We start from the raw sequence: 16,617 nt of genomic DNA, 5'->3' as shown, positions 1-16,617 counted from the left end.
CTCCTTGATTAAACCTCTGTGTCTGTTGTCTCTACACTGCATGCAGTACTGACTGGGCCATCCCAGGCCTCTGGTGCCTTCACAGCTGGTGGAAGCCATACCCCCACAGACCGCCGGTGCCTGGTGCCTGCCTGGGACCCAGATGCTCATGTTGCTTAACATCCAGGGTAGGCGGGCTGGGTCTGCCTTCTGCGGGTCCAACCGCTGGCCGAGGCTGACCTTTCATGGGCAATGATAAACTGCATTGAATGTCAATCTCCCAGACGCGCATAGAACAGTACACTACAAGCTTGGCGCTGGGGAGCCGGAGATTTAGAGTGGGCAAGCCCCCCTCCACTGGGGAACTGGACACTATCCTATGCGCCTTAAAGAACTCCCAGACCGTAGTGGAGACCAGAATAGGAGAGGTTAGTGAAGCTCAGGCCCTCCTGCGTCACGACTTGTGCAAAGCCACGACCAGGATCACAGAAGCTGAATCCAGCATTTCAACAATGGAAGATGAAGTGACCACATTGAAATCCCAGGTTTACGGTCTTCTTCCCATACCTCGGAACTCTACTGTCGCACCTAGAACACAGAAAATCATTCTCAATGCAACAACATCCAGGTCATTAGCCTCCCAGAGGGTGCGGAGCCACAGCGGGTGACTGACTTCTTGGAAACATGGATCAAGTCTTGGATGCATTTGGATTGACTCTCCCATGGTTCTGACTCTAAGGCTTCCCCTTGGGGGCCCACACAGACCCATTATAGCATGTATCCTGAACTTTAGAGAGAGAGAGAGATGCAATACTGAGTGAGGCACCATCCTGAACGGAGAGCTGATATGGAGACACCAAAGTATTATTCTTCCCAGACTATACCAGGGAGGTCCAGCAGCCGAGCACGTCACACGTAGTAGTTAATCAAAAACTCCATGCCCTTGGCCTCCCATACCTCCTACTATTCCCAGCCAGGCTCAGAATTGTGTTCACTTCTTTGACACTCCTGAACTAGCCAGGACCTGTCTCACAGAGGAATGTCCGCTAATTGAACCAAACACATCCAACCCCGGGAGGGCAATCCTTCTACACCTAAGGCAGTGGTTCCCAAACTTTTTCGACCAGCGGCTCCCTTCACCTACATTGGCCATTGCCCGCGGCTCCCCATTATGTTACTTTTTTTTTTCGGGTGGGCGATGTAAGCCCAGCCTCAGGAGTACTTCAAATTTTCTCCCTGCAAATAATTGGGATGTAGGCAATGAAGGTATTATCATATTGGTAACAAAATAAAAATACAAGTTGTTTACTTTTTTTTAATTCAGTTAAGTCAGAAATAATACAATATCAAGAGCCAAAAATGTTTCCACGAATTAGCAACCTTTTTTGAACACATGTAAGATTAACCACACAACAAAGTTCAGTAGTAAATGTTTTTTAATTAACAAGAAAAACCAGGGAGTCTGAATGTGAACAAAGTAGAAAGGCCTATGTTTGGAAAATCCTAGTGAGATGGATGTGCTTGTTTTTCTTTACAAAGCTCCTCAAATCTTGGTGTTATTTTTGAGATCGCAACACGCATTTCTTTTTCAAGGTGAATTTTTGCCCTATATTTTGACTTTATCACTGCAACTGCTGAGAAACCAGCTTCACAAAGGTAGGAAGTAGCAAACGGGATCAAAACACGCAGGGCAATCTTGCTAATCACTGGGTATTCATCTTGAGTTTGGCACCAAAACTCAAGCAGTGACAGAGACTGGAATTGTACTTTCAATGTTGAGTCACTTGAAATATCAATGAGCTGTTCTGCTTCCTCGTTATTGAAATGCTGAGGTATCTCAGCATTGAAGGGATCTCTCACCCATTTTATTGGCTCCACTTCATCCTCTGGGAAATATTTCTGAAGGTAAAAATGCAGTTGTGACAAATACAGAACAAAAACTGTCCTCAGTTCCTCCTTTAATGCCATCTCATTGTCTTGCAGAAACTTGTCCAATGAAGGAAAACATTTATAGTCACCTTTGCTTACACTGCCTTTCCAAAGGATGACTTTTTTCTTAAACCCTGAAACTTTGTCTGAGAGCTGCAAGATGTTAGTATTATTACCTTGCAAGGACTTGTTCAGTGTGTTCAGTTTTTCAAAAAGATCCGAAAGAAAAGCCATTTGTATTAGAAAGTCTGCATCAATAAATTTGTCAGCAAAACAATGTTCATCATCGTGTAGATATGAGTATATTTCATTCCTAAGCTCATACACCCTAAGCAGGGAGTTACCGAGAGACAGCCATCGAGAACTGCTGTAGAACAAGAGGCATGAGTGTTCGGCACCCATGTCTTCACACAGCTTAGCAAAAAATCTTGCTTTCATTGGTCTTGTTTTAATAAAAATTATCACTTTGGTGACTATTTTCAGAATATTATGCAGTTCTTCACTGAGGTTTCCTGCTGCTAGTGCTTCTCTGTGTATTATACAGTGTGTCCAAATAGCATTAGGTGCTTTAGACCGTATGCAAGCTTGAAGTCCTTGGTAGCATCCAGCCATTGAACGACCCCCGTCTGTACAAACTCCAACACATCTCTCCCAGTCAATCTGATTCTGTACCATAAAATCATCCACAACCGCAAACAAATCTTGACCGGTAGTTCCACCTTTCATTTCCTTACAGAACAACAAATCCTCAACTATTTTTTTTTCATTAACAAACCTGACATAGCAAATAAGATGGGTGTCTTTTTGGTTGTCTGTTGCCTCGTCCAGTTGGAGTGCAAAGTCTTTGCCTTTTAAGTTACAGATGAGCTGATCGTTAATATCGTCAGCCATATTGTTTATCCTCCGGCTGATAGTATTATTAGAAAGAGGCACTTTGAGCAGCTTTTTACCAGCATCTTCGCCAAGCATGATGGTTACCATATCAAAAGCAGCAGGCAAAATCAGCTCTTCTGCAATTGTGTGTGGTTTTTTACACTGTGCAACACGATAGGCCACTTTATAAGAAGACAAGAGGGTGTTACTGTTAACTTTGGCTTGTTTTGAGAAAGTGGTATTTTGTAACTTGGCTTCTGTTAGTTTTCTTTGGAAAAATTCCCTTGGCTTTCCAACCACATTTGGGTGAAGACTTTCAAGATGACGCTTTAGTTTACTTGGAAGCATGGATTCTAAAGCCAAAACTTTTAAACAGATTACACATTGAGGACGCTCCTCATTATTAACCTGTACACATGTGAAACCATAATCTAGATACCCGTCATCATACTTTCTGTACTTGGTTTTTCGCTTCCCATCCTCTTTTTTCTCTGAAGAACCTGAGACTTCACTTTGCTCAGATGAACTTGAACTCGGTATTAAAAATCTCTTCATTGTCAATCATAAAGATGCCAATCAGTTCACACGTAGAAGAGAAGAGAAGAAAGGGAAAGACTGAGGAAGAGAAAAACGAAATAGTGTCACAATGGTAGAAAACAGAAAGCTGCAAGAGTGAGCTGAAGGGGAAGGAAGTGGTTTTAAAATCATTGAAGAGGCCTGAGATGGATTTAGTATTACACTGCCTCAGTATTCCGTTTTCCCACATTTAATTTCAGCAGCCCATGTTTAAGAGGAGGACCTTGGGCACTGGCACATTCTTATTTACAAATTGAGCACTGAGGTTCACACTCCCACTCTGCAGTTTCTTGAGAAAAGGGGTGGTTTCTGCAGGGTGCAATTCTTAACATCAAGATAGGACAGATCGGGGAAGGCATTAACAACTATGGTGCAAGGCAAAGTTGTTACCCCCTTAACAACAAACGCAAAAAAACACAAACACAATACTAAAAATCACAGCATACTGCCCAATTACAAACTACAAACCATGTTTACCGCTCGAGCAGCTCCACTACTTATCCACCAACACCACCACCAGAATTAACTTAAAATGTAAGTCTTAAATGAACGGCATTTAGTATTCTAAAATACGCTGCAGTATAAAGAGTGCAGCTATTTCTTCATGAAAAAATGTACATTTTGGAGTTTCAGAAATATAGTGAGGATCGAGCTTTTCTGCCATATAGTGGATCTCTCTGGAAGCCTCTTAAGGCCACTGTGCTCATACAGCACACCCACATATTGAGGTGCACTATGTATCTCAAATGCAGTCCTTATTTCAGTCAGCTATACATATTGGTATATCCTCAGCTCGGTAATAAAATAAGAGCTCTTGTTTCCTTAGCCTCCCTATAACAGAAACTATTGAAAATTATAGATATCCATTTTCATTGTGAAATGTATTATCTTCAAAGTTTCCTAGGAGCAGTCACCTTGTTTATATTCTGACCCGAGGCCAGGATTAGTGCTAATATGTGGTATTTGTACAGTGCCCGAGTTTAGAGAGATGGCCGGATTCTGAGAGTAGGCGTAGAATAGATTGTGACCTTGATATAATCATTGTAATTGTTCAAATATGTGTGTCTTTAGCTGTTTCCTAATTTCAAGGAGGGTTCTAGTGCTGATACAGGAATGTTGTTCCACATTCTGTTTGCATTGGTGGAGAAAGTCTGTTTCCTTTCCTTTTTAAATGAATTCTTAACCGATTCACTCATTAATTTATTAATTTTACTCTATATTAACCTGCTTTTAATGTTAGACAGGAGTCATCAAGAAATGAAACTCAATATACATCAGCGATTCACTCATTAATTTATTAATTTTACTGTATATTAACCTGCATTTAATGTTAGACAGGAGTCATCAAGAAATGAAACTCAATATACATGAACAATAATAATACAAATTATTATATTTTTAGAAAAAAGATTGCCGGTGATAATAATTACCTAACGAGCCGAAATTCAACAAGGAACGGCAACGCTGAGGATCGCAGGGGCAATAACACCCCAGTCCCAGTGCTCTCTTCTGAATTGCCGCGCCTGTAAATGCCGAAGGTTCGAAGAACGTAATCACGCTGGGACCGGGTGAAACCATATGCAAGACGTTGGCAGGTGGGGCTCATGTAATCCCCCCCCACATGAAATGCTGCTAATCATGCTTTACTCGGCCGGCCGGAAAATAATTTTTATGCGCACGTAAGGTAACGTCTGCGCGCATAAATCTTTTTTGAAGTGCGGCATTTAATGTTGTCCAAAATGCGCGCGGCGCCCCTGGCAACTTGTAACGGCGCACCGGGGTGCTGCGGCGCACAGTTTGGGAACCACTGACCTAAGGAGATGGGCACAGCCCCCAGGGGCAAGAGGGCTTGTGGTTGCTCACGGCAAGCCACCAAGACAACCAGATGCAAGTCTGCCTCCCAACATCCTTGCTGTGTCCTCCATCTGGGCCTCCAGACCATCCTCCTACAACAGCAACTCAGCCCACGAAGCCCTCACTGGTGACAGGCGGGGGAGACACAGACAAACCAAGACAGGTGGAGGACTCGTCGATGGACACTGATCTCTCACAGACCCCCCCAACTCTAGAGCCGGACACAGCCGAGAGAGGGATGAGCGAGAGGTGGCCAGACCCTGGAGATGGGCTGTCTACCGATTTTCCCATTGATGCAAACACTGTCTCCGATGTTGATTGCTGACTCATATCCTACAGCATGGACGGGTCCACCCCTCCACTCCTGTTCACTCAGTTGTAATGGATTTTGGTTTTAGCTTTCTGGGCAACAGATGCTTCTGGGGTGGAAGTATGGGGAGTGGGGTTGTTGGGGGGGGGAGGGGCAATTTTTTGTTCAGTTTTCGGTTTTAGATTGGCACAAAGTACTTGACTATTGGACAGTACCGACACAATAAGATGCACATCTGCCACACTACATTATACACTTCAACCCTGCTATGTTACCACAGGATACACTGTTGCTATTCTGGCGAGCCAACGCAGATGTTCCCTCACGGGGTGAGGAGGACCTAGGTGTCTCTTCCCCTCAGTGTACAAGACATGACATTTCGAGTTCTCTCTGGGAATACTAATAGACTGCTGGATTGCATAAAATGTGTTAAGGTCCTGAGTCATGCCCACAGACTCTTCCCAGAGACCCTGATGCTCCAGGAAACTCCCCTCCTAGGCACCAAATGCCTCTTTTTGGCCCTCAAAGTCTTTCACGCAGGCTTCACCTGAGGGTCACTTGGAGTGGCCATCCAGTTGTGCTGCTCCTCTAACTACGCCCCTCTAACGTCCCAAGATGCCTTCCTTCAAGAACTGTCCGCAATCCTGCTGGACATCCCACCGGAGCTATTATAGGAGGTAACTTTAACATGGTCCTGGCTCCTGGAAAGGATGACGCCAAGCCCCTGGTGACAAGCTTGCAGGGCAAGTGCCAGACGGATCACAGATTGGACCACTGCCTTAGGCCTCTGCGACGTTTGGCAGTTATAGCACCATCATCAGGCCCAATTTACTAATACCTCTGCAGCCCACCATACTCACTGCAGGACTGACCAGATTCTTCTGCCATCCCCAGATTGCTGCACAGTGATTAACGTTCAAATCCCACCTAGAGGTATATCTGACCACACCTATGTCCTCCTCCACCTCTGTGCCCGGAAGCGAGACCCACACCCCATGTAGCTTCTGAATGTGTGGTTTTTTTCAACATAAGTCTTTACCCGCGCCCTAGTTAAAGGTATCCAAGCATACTTTCAGCATAATGTAGGATCTGTGGACCCAACCAGTACCCTTTGGGCCGCCGGGAAAGAGTTGATCCAAGCACGCTAAGGGGCTGATTTAAGCACTGGAGTGCACCCCCTCCTCCGCATTTCACATCTCGAGGCAATGTCCTTTCCTTAGAAAGCAAACTACCCACCAATCTCCTAGGAGAGGTCACCGGATGGCTAGACCTCGTCAGAGAGTAGATCTGGCTCCAATCATTCGAGGATGCCAAACATCTCTGTCGCGTATCAACAGCCAGAGTCTATGGTTGGGGCGACAAAAATGGAAAACTCCTATATTGGTTGGTCTCTAGACCGTTGACCAACAGGATTATTCTCGAAATCACAGACGAGTCCAGAATAACCCACCATGCCCTACCAGACATTGCTAATGTACGTGCGCTACCATCCAGATTCTGAACCGATGCAGCAATTCCTCACTGACATGCCCCTCCCAAGGTTGCCTTGAACAGAGGCTCAAATTCTTGACAAGCCTCTATTGGCTGAAGAAGTAAGAACCGCTATGTCAGCCGTCACCTTCGGGAAAACCCCGGGCCCCGATGGCATTCCTTCGGAATACTGTCAAGTCTGGAGAAATATTGACGCCTCATCTGCACGCCCTACACAAGGAGGCTGAACAGAACAGCGCCTACCCTCCACCCCGAGTTCGAAGACGCCACCATAGCAGTCATCACTAAACATCAACCAACCTCCATTTCTGGCGTGGATTATAGCTCTAGCTCCCTAATTAACAGGGAGGTCAATATATTTGCCACCTTATTAGCCAATCTACGGTCCTTGGCACATTCATTCACCCGGACCAATTTGGCTTTATGCCGGTCCACAGCACATGGCATAAACATTGCTCTTGCGCACCACTAACAACAGACGTCACGACTGACCCAGCTTTTTATTGATTTTGAAAAAGTTTTTGATTTGGTGGATTATGTACCTGAGAGACGTGTTGAAGTGTGCTGGACTTGGACCTCACTTCCGAAGGCTCGTTCAGATCATATACACTGACTCCGCTGCACAGGTTCAAACTAATGGAGTACTATCCTTGGCCTTTCTTATCAGGAGAGGGGCATGACAGGGATGTCCCCTCTACCACCTCCTCTTCGTGCTGGTATGTCTTCTATGGGGGTAAGCACAGATTGACAGATGGGGTTGGAATGACAGTCACGAGGACTGTGTTGTGCTGTACGCAGACGTCCACCTATATATGTCGGACCCTGCGGTTAGCGGCCCTCCCTGCCTCCATATACTTCACCACTTCGGAGGCAGTGATGTATGGTTCCCAAATTCCAGTCGAAGTCCCGACAGTGACCAGGGTGGTCTTGCTATTCTGGTGAGCATCTCTAATGCATACTCGATGGAATGGTCGCATTACCCAAAAGACCCCTCTGTAGCAGGGAAGTTAGCTTGGTGAAGTGGCGGCACTGAAAGGATTTAAGGGTTTGGACTCAATAGGCATTACTCTAATTGGAGATGTGTGGGTTAGATCTCATATGTGATCCTTTCAAGATCTTCTAAACGTGCTTACAAAAACACAATTCTACAGAGATATGCAACTGGGCCATGCTCTACAGACACACACATGACCCATGAAGATCCACTCCCCGAGTTCAGCCCGGTGGAGGTAAAGCTACTGATGGGTTAACTAGGCAAGGGGGTGGGGGAAGTCCCAAATTTACTGTACTCCGGTGATTAACTCCCTAGGGACCCTATGCCACCTACTGGCGCGATGTGAGAGGTGGCTGGGACCGCTGGACGACGCAGACTGGCGAGATGTGTTTATGAGTCCCCAATGCTCCTGCAATCGCCTCCAGGCTGCGTCTGATACAGATGTATTATCATCACTGCGTATACATGACTCCTACCTGCCAATTTCACACAGGAATCTTATCCTCTCCTGCATGTCCGTGCTGTAGGTGAGAGCCAGCAGATTTCTTTCATATGGTATGGTCCTGTCACCCCATTCAAAATTACTGGACAGCCGTAGTGGCAGAGTTGACTGATGTCTTGTGGGGGAAGTAGAGTTTCCGTCCTTACTGATTTTGCTGGGATTGATGGAGGGCTAGAGTGGCTCAAGGGTAGACAGGTCGCTTCTAAGAGCTGCACTTTTCCTAGCCAAGCGCAACATTGCAGCCGCATGAAACAACCCTGTACCTCCCAACATTGTTGCATTGGCAGAGAGGTGTGGACTGGTGTGCTCAACAGGAAAAACCTGTGTATGAGGCCTTGTGATTATCATAATACAATCTGTATACTGCTCAGAATGGTGCTGTAACCAGTGTCAAATGCATAACATGTTAACCTTATTCCATAAAATTAATAAAAATGTGCTTATTAAAAAAAAAAAAAAAAAAAATTATTTTAACATGATGGTGAGATAACAAAGAAATTCTACCCAAACGTGAACCACTATTAACACTACATTGGCACATAAATGCTAAAGCAAAGTTCAAATGAATGAAAGGCCAACTTGGCCATGACAAAATTGGAGATTCGTGATTTGCAGAAAACACCATACAACAGCAGGAAGTGTTAACGCAATGCAGCAGTAGGATTTAAAAGGCATCCTTCAAACTAGCACAGAAAGCTTAACACTGGCATTGCTCTTCATCCTCCATTACTAATAATTTTGAGACAATGAGATACAGTAATTGGTTAACTGTCCTTTTCCAAACATCACATGCACGTAAGTAAGTTAGTAATTGAAAGAGTAGCCTAGCCCTATGGGAAAAGTCAACGATACAGAAATGTCTATGTTTATTGCCATGAGAACATTCTGCATATATTTATTATAAGCAAATGCACGTAGATCGTGACGTGAGCACGAGTTCAGAGTTTTAATTTAAAGATCCACATAACTTTATCATCAACGAGCGGTGTTGCTACAACACCTCATCTACTGCAGAGTACCTTCACAGAGAAGACTGATGTCCTCAGGCAGCGTCAGGTTAGCACATCTCAAAGTCGATGAAAACAGACTGGCTGGCTTGCAGAAGGGCACGTACATTGGGGACACTTCTCGGAAGATACTGTCACTCAATAATTCTGCTGCAGTTGGCCTTAAAAGGAAAACGCAATAAAATTAGGTTCAGGGAACATATGCTCGTTTTTATAAGGTACAAACTGACCTCTGCTTTTCAAAATGAATCGGCGAGGCTTGTGCTTAGTCTGCTTAAGAATTGATATTTAACTGGTTAAAGGCATCATGACTAAATTATTTTGGAACTTTTAAGGTATTACGTCGGAACCACCCTGCTTCAAATACACAAATGGGCTCCCTAAGGTAAAGATTGCTTTGGTATTCTACTCATGAAATATCGATAAAATGGAGTATTGAAAATTGAAGCAATTACTTTTTACTCTGGATACGCTGCATCTTAAGCTAACAAAACATTCTACCTAACAATAAAAACAATAATCACATTTGCTCAAACATCACCACAAAATAGTTGATTGCTTTATTTGCAAAGGGTTTTCCAATTCTGCTTGCTGGGGTCACCTATGAATGACCCTTGCATAGTAAACGATGTGCACCCCTGCCCTGAGTGACCCAACTGCATGCAATATCTTTCATTCTGCCTTTTTGCGTCCCAGCTCACACGCTATTCCAGCACAGACACGGAGGTCCAGGCAGGTCCTTTGACTCTGTGCCTGGAGGTGCACACCAAGCATGCCCTCTAGATGAAAAGAGACTACTGTTCACAGCCTGGATTTCTGGCATTAAGTGGTGGTGGCAACGTACCGTTTTTATAATTTTAAAACTAAACATTTTTTGCTGATTCAAGAGTGGAGAGCCCAGAAATCCCACTCGAGCTCTACTTGGAAGATATATCAAGACCCTGTGCTGATATTCAGTGTGCATGTTGAGAGTGCTTTGTTTAAGGCATACAGGGCAACAGGTCTCCGGCTGGATAGGAGTATGAGAGTGCTAAGACTAGCAAGATCCATAGTAGAATGCCCCTGTTTTTATAAGGCATACGAGGATTTGAGGCACAGGCTCCTCTAACAATAAAAGAGTAATGCCTGCATTCCTGAGCTGAACGGTACAACCTAGACATTGAAGAGTGGGAGGATGGAGAACGGGATGCTTTTAGAAATTCTATGGTGGTCATTTTAGCAGTGGTTGCTGAATAGTCTTTCTGCACACAGTCATTTGAGTTAATGGTGCAAGAATGGAGATGAGTCACCAGATTCTGTTGTTAGAGGGAGTTAAGCCAGCCCCTTCTGTCTTTCCTGTGGGGCTCCTCTAGGAAGGCTGATGATTGCAAGGTGCAGAGGCTTCTCATATTATTGTGCTCATGTTTTGGGTACTCTTGCCTGGAACTAGTATCCCTACTAACTGCTGTGAGAACTATCCTTTCTTTTATTTTTATTTTTAACAAATTTGTTTTACAAACATTGTTTGTGCTGTAGAAAGAATATGAAATATGAGAACCATCACAAAGAAGTTCCCGGACAGTGACAGTGGAGTCAACAACCACTGTCTGGGTAATGTGTTCATAAAGGTGGGACATCAACTACCTCCAACTTGGTTCCAGTTCCAAATTCCTCAACACCAAGGAAGGGAGAATTGCACAGGGTACTCAAGAAACTGTTGAGATCCACGGCTGGTGTCTGTTGCACAGCCAGTCTCCCTGACGTGAGGGGATATCACCTGAAGGATGCCTCACCTTGCTGTGGGAGAGCTGTGGGAGAGCTGTGGGACTGCCTGTGAACATAGAGCCCTACTGACTTGCAAAGAAGGGGGAGTGATGTGTCTGACCCCATAGGAGATGAATGACTGCCAAAGGAGAATCCCAGCACCTGAGCTCAGAAGAGTGCCAGCCCAGAATAGAGGACAATAAACAGGAGAGTAAGCAGACCTGAACTGAGTCTGTCTGAAGGTCTCTTGGCATCTTCAAGTGTTTCTATGTTTAGGTGACATGAATCAAACAAGCTCACGGAACCCACCCCTCTACTTCAGACCATGCCCTTCTATTCCAGTGACTGCCATAAGATGAACATAAATGATTTGTACTGAGTATTGCCCGAGACTGCAGGCCCAAACTAAGGACTAGAGCATGGAAGCCAACCGCAATAGTCAGGACCCCCCTGATCAGAGCTGATCCCCACAGAACCTCTGCCCTTGCACCAGTTCCTGTGTGAAGGGAAGGAGGACGGGGGTGGGGGTGCATACCTTAGTCACTGCAACTGAGGGCAGATCTGCTCATCAGTCCAGCTGAGGCCCACTTGCTCTTCCCATAATATCAGGTAAAACCATTGCCTGAAATGAACACTGCCTTTAATATATACTACAGATGTTTTTGGTGTTAATGATTTAAAAATACTCCTCCTTAAGGAAAACTGTCTGGTGAAAGAAATATGGAGTGGCCTATGGGTCACGGAAGCCGGGGAAACTGCTCATCTGCACCCATGATGAACCTACACCTAAGCTTTAATCTAGTCTTCTGATTTGTGTATAGATAACCCGCATAGCATTTGTACTATTTATTCTTGTGGTGATTAACATTGTGTGTGTGGTGTACCTCAGTTTGGTGTGATAAACCTACTTCTCTTTGGCTGAAGGTAAAGCACTAAGCAGGGCCAAAGAATTACTGTACCTGTTTAAATGTTCGAGTTTAAGGCTGTGACTGTGCACATTTAATACTTCAAAAAGTCAAGGATGTACGTAGACCAGTTTGCACAGCCAAAGCAGGATGGGGGCCAAGGCATTGTAGCAAAACTACCCCAACCAACAATCACCACAGTTGTGGCATGGTAGTCCCGGTTTGCCCAAAGATACTTTTCTAAACACGGCCCCCCACTGGTGGCAAGTGGTGTAAGATCTGTAAACCAGTCTTGAACAGAACAATAAGTTCAGCTTGAACACATTTTCTGCACGTAAAAATTGCAGATACAAAGTTAGCTGGAACATATCTCAACACCTTCTCCTTGGATCAGTTAATGGGCAGTGTGTTTAGAGACAGTGGATAGCTCCTAGGAAAACATATCGGGAGATGCTTGTTGGATTTAGGATTTGTTAAGGACCAGTTAGAGAATGTGGGTAGTAGGGTAGAAACTGTGATGGACTCTGAGGAGCAAACCATCTTAAAAACCCCGTATTGTGGTGTCACTCTCTTTGCTCTTTAGCACAAGGCTTTCCCAGACACACCCTCAGGGTATTCCCAAATTTGATTTCTATTATTTCTCCAAGACATTCAAACCCAGCATCTGTCACGCAGACTGTCACCAACTCCAAGTAGTTCACTTGGTGAGTTAAGTCCAACTGATTCCTTAAACGTGCAATTGGACCCATAGAAAGATAAGACTAATGAAGATGAAAAGGCCAGGAAGTTTGAAAGGGAGGATTTGTAATTCGCTCACCAGGAATAAGAACAAAGGAGACTGGAGGGATAAGCAGTTCCAGCCTTCCGTGTTTGGCAATAATGTTGTGGTTCACACAGATTAAAAACCACTGAAGTGGTTGATAGCAATGGAGGCTGAGAATCACAAATCACTCAGATGGTCTATTTATCTTCAAGGCCTAGTTTTCACTATTGAACACAAAACCAGACTACAGCATGTGAATGTAGAAGGACTTTAATGTTGATTCAACATTCAGAGTTTTCCAAGGGCTGAGTAAAGTTTCAGGTAGTCAAATCTGGGAGGGCCTCTGTTGAGATGGGAAAGCTGCCTGCATAGCAAATGGATGCACCCCCTTCCTGAGAGACGTCACTGCTTGTGACATCTGCTATGCTGGTTTTTGTGGTCCAAACAACATGCTCAATCCTGTGTGCAAACTGAGGCCAGTAGTGTGAATCAGAGGTCCAGAATCAAACTCAGACATGAATGAGGGCACAAAGTATGCCATCAAGCTTACATGAGACTACTGTGAATGTGCTGTATTGTTGACAATAAGCAATGATGGCAGCCTTCAGTATTTATAATTTTTGCAGAGAACAGACTTTTTTCTTTGACTCAGAACGACTGGGGGAGCCTACTAGCCTAACTTGAAAAAACTGCACTTGCAGGTGGCACACGCACCGCAAACCCTGGTGCAGACATCCTGCATGCATGCTGAGTGAGTGTTGTGTAAAGCATGCTTAAAAATAGGACTTCTTGTGTATGAAAGTGTGAGATTGGAGGGCTTCATTTTAGATTGCTGGTGAGCAGATTACGTTGAGGAAGAGGGATGCATCTGAACAGGGCCTGTTCCTTTTGTCTTCCCGCCGAGGACTTCTTCAGGAAGGTTGATGACAGCCAGGTGAAGAGGTTTAACAAGTCACTGTGCTCATAGTTTGGACACTCCTGCCTGGATCCAACATTGTTACTAACTGCTGTGGGAGCCATCGCCCTTTACCAAGTCTGCACTGTTTTGAAAAAACAACATGAATTATGAAAAGTGTCAGCATGTTGGAGGGCTGAGAGGTGCATTCTTCCCCAAAGGGTTATCTTTTTTCTTGCCATAGTCATTGAGAACTGCACTGCTGTCTTTTCAAAAAAAGATCCGAAAAGTAAAACATTACAAATTTAATTTAATGACTAACCTGTCACACATATCTCCGTTAAACAAGTTAATTAAAATTGGAATGTAAAAAAAAAAAATCTGTTTTTACGTGAAGCACACTGTTAGGTTTTTGGCTAGGTCCACACTATATACATATAGATTATATGTATATTTCTATTTATTTATAGTTTCTTTGGAAAATATGTATTGCTACTATGTCATAACAATAAAATACACACACACTCTTTAAACCTGTCTGACTAAGTATTTTTTACCCATGATTCTAATTATGTATTGTATGTGCATATGTGTGTGTATTCATGTGTGTGTGTGTGTATATATATATTGAAAATGTCACTTACCCAGTGTACATCTGTTCGTGGCATCAGTCGCTGTAGATTCGCATGTTTTGCAATAGCTCGCCATCTGGTGTTGGGCCGGAGTGTTACAAGTTGTTTTTCTTCGAAGAAGTCTTTCGAGTCACGGGACCGAGTGACTCCTCCTTTTGTCTCCATTGCGCATGGGCGTCGACTCCATCTTCGATAGTTTTTCCCCGCAGAGGGTGAGGTAGGAGTTGAATTGTAGTAATAGTGCCCATGCAATGGAGTGACTAAGTATGTACCTATTTAAGGTTGAGATGATACATATACAAATAGTTGAAGCTAACTTCCAAACTGCTACAGGCTCCCGGGGAGGCGGGTGGGCACATGCGAATCTACAGCGACTGATGCCACGAACAGATGTACACTGGGTAAGTGACATTTTCAGTTCGATGGCATCTGTCGCTGTAGATACGCATGTTTTGCATAGACTAGTAAGCAGTTATCTCCCCAAAAGCGGTGGCTCAGCCTGTAGGAGTGGAAGTAGTTTGAAATAATGTTCTTAATACGGCTTGACCTACTGTGGCTTGTTGTGCGGATAACACATCTACACAGTAGTGCTTGGTGAATGTGTGAGGCGTAGACCATGTGGCTGCCTTACATATTTCTTGCATTGGGATGTTTCCTAGAAAGGCCATGGTAGCACCCTTCTTTCTGGTTGAGTGTGCCCTTGGTGTAATGGGCAGCTGTCGTTTAGCTTTAAGGTAGCAGATTTGGATGCATTTAACTATCCATCTGGCTATACCTTGTTTTGATATTGGGTTTCCTGCATGAGGTTTTTGAAATGCAATAAATAGTTGTTTAGTCTTTCTGATGTTCTTTGTTCTGTCAATGTAATACATTAATGCTCTTTTAACATCTAATGTATGTAGTGCCCTTTCAGCTACGGTATCTGGCTGTGGAAAGAACACTGGAAGTTCCACTGTTTGATTTAGATGGAACGGTGAAATAACCTTTGGCAAAAATTTAGGATTAGTCCTTAGGACGACCTTATTCTTGTGTAGTTGTATAAAAGGTTCTTGTATTGTAAACGCCTGAATCTCGCTTACTCTTCTTAGGGAAGTAATGGCGATGAGAAATGCAACCTTCCAGGTTAGGAACTGTATTTCGCAGGAGTGCATGGGTTCAAAAGGTGGACCCATAAGTCTAGTTAGGACAACATTTAGGTTCCATGAAGGAACAGGTGGTGTTCTTGGTGGTATAATCCTCCTAAGGCCCTCCATGAATGCTTTAATGACTGGTATCTTATATAGGGAAGTTGAATAGGTAGTCTGCAGGTATGCAGATATTGCTGCAAGGTGTATTTTAATGGAAGAGAAAGCCAGGTTAGATTTTTGTAAGTGAAGCAAGTAGCCCACTACATGTTCTGGAGTTGTGTGTAAAGGTTGTATTTGATTAATATGGCAGTAGCAAACAAACCTCTTCCATTTACTTGCATAGCAGTGCCTGGTGGATGGCCTTCTGGCTTGCTTTATGACTTCCATACATTCTTGGGTAAGTTGTAAGTGCCTGAATTCTAGGATCTCAGGAGCCAGATTGCTAGATTCAGCGATGCTGGATCTGGGTGTCTGATCTTTTGGTTGTGTTGTGTCAACAGATCTGGCCTGTTGGGCAATTTGATGTAGGGTACTACTGATAGGTCTAGCAGGGTTGCCTTGCCCAAGTTGGTGCTATCAATATGAGTTTGAGTTTGTTTTGACTGAGTTTGTTTACCAGGTAAGGAAGGAGAGGGAGAGGAGGAAAAGCGTAAGCAAATATCCCTGACCAGTTCATCCATAGGGCATTGCCTAGGGACTGTTTGTGTGGGTATCTGGATGCGAAGTTTTGGCATTTTGCGTTCTCCTTCGTCGCAAACAAGTCTATTTGAGGTGTTCCCCAGAGTTTGAAATAGGTGTTCAGAATTTGGGGGTGAATTTCCCATTCGTGGACCTGTTGGTGATCTCGAGAGAGGTTGTCTGCGAGTTGATTTTGGATCCCTGGTATAAATTGTGCTATTAGGCGAATTTGGTTGTGAATTGCCCAACGCCAAATTTTTTGTGCTAGCAGGCTTAACTGCGTGGAGTGTGTCCCCCCTTGCTTGTTTAGATAATACATTGTTGTCATGTTGTCTGTCTTGACGAGAATGTATTTGTGA

At 44.1% G+C, this 16,617-nt stretch overlaps 1 protein-coding gene across 2 annotated transcripts in view; it reads right to left on the bottom strand.

Moving 5' to 3' along the window:
* The window catches only part of TBCK (TBC1 domain containing kinase), a 1,319,282-nt gene that overhangs the window by 987,834 nt on the left and 314,831 nt on the right, over positions 1–16,617 (bottom strand). For both annotated transcript variants that reach the window (XM_069241253.1, XM_069241261.1), the window contains exon 10: positions 9,528–9,676. In XM_069241253.1, the coding sequence (XP_069097354.1) occupies positions 9,528–9,676 (149 nt within the window). The remainder of the gene's footprint in view (positions 1–9,527; positions 9,677–16,617) is intronic.

Source organism: Pleurodeles waltl, chromosome 1_2 (genome assembly GCF_031143425.1).
Source record: "Pleurodeles waltl isolate 20211129_DDA chromosome 1_2, aPleWal1.hap1.20221129, whole genome shotgun sequence".
NCBI classification, from domain to species: Eukaryota; Metazoa; Chordata; class Amphibia; order Caudata; family Salamandridae; genus Pleurodeles; species Pleurodeles waltl.
This window is presented reverse-complemented; position numbering and strand designations above follow the sequence as displayed.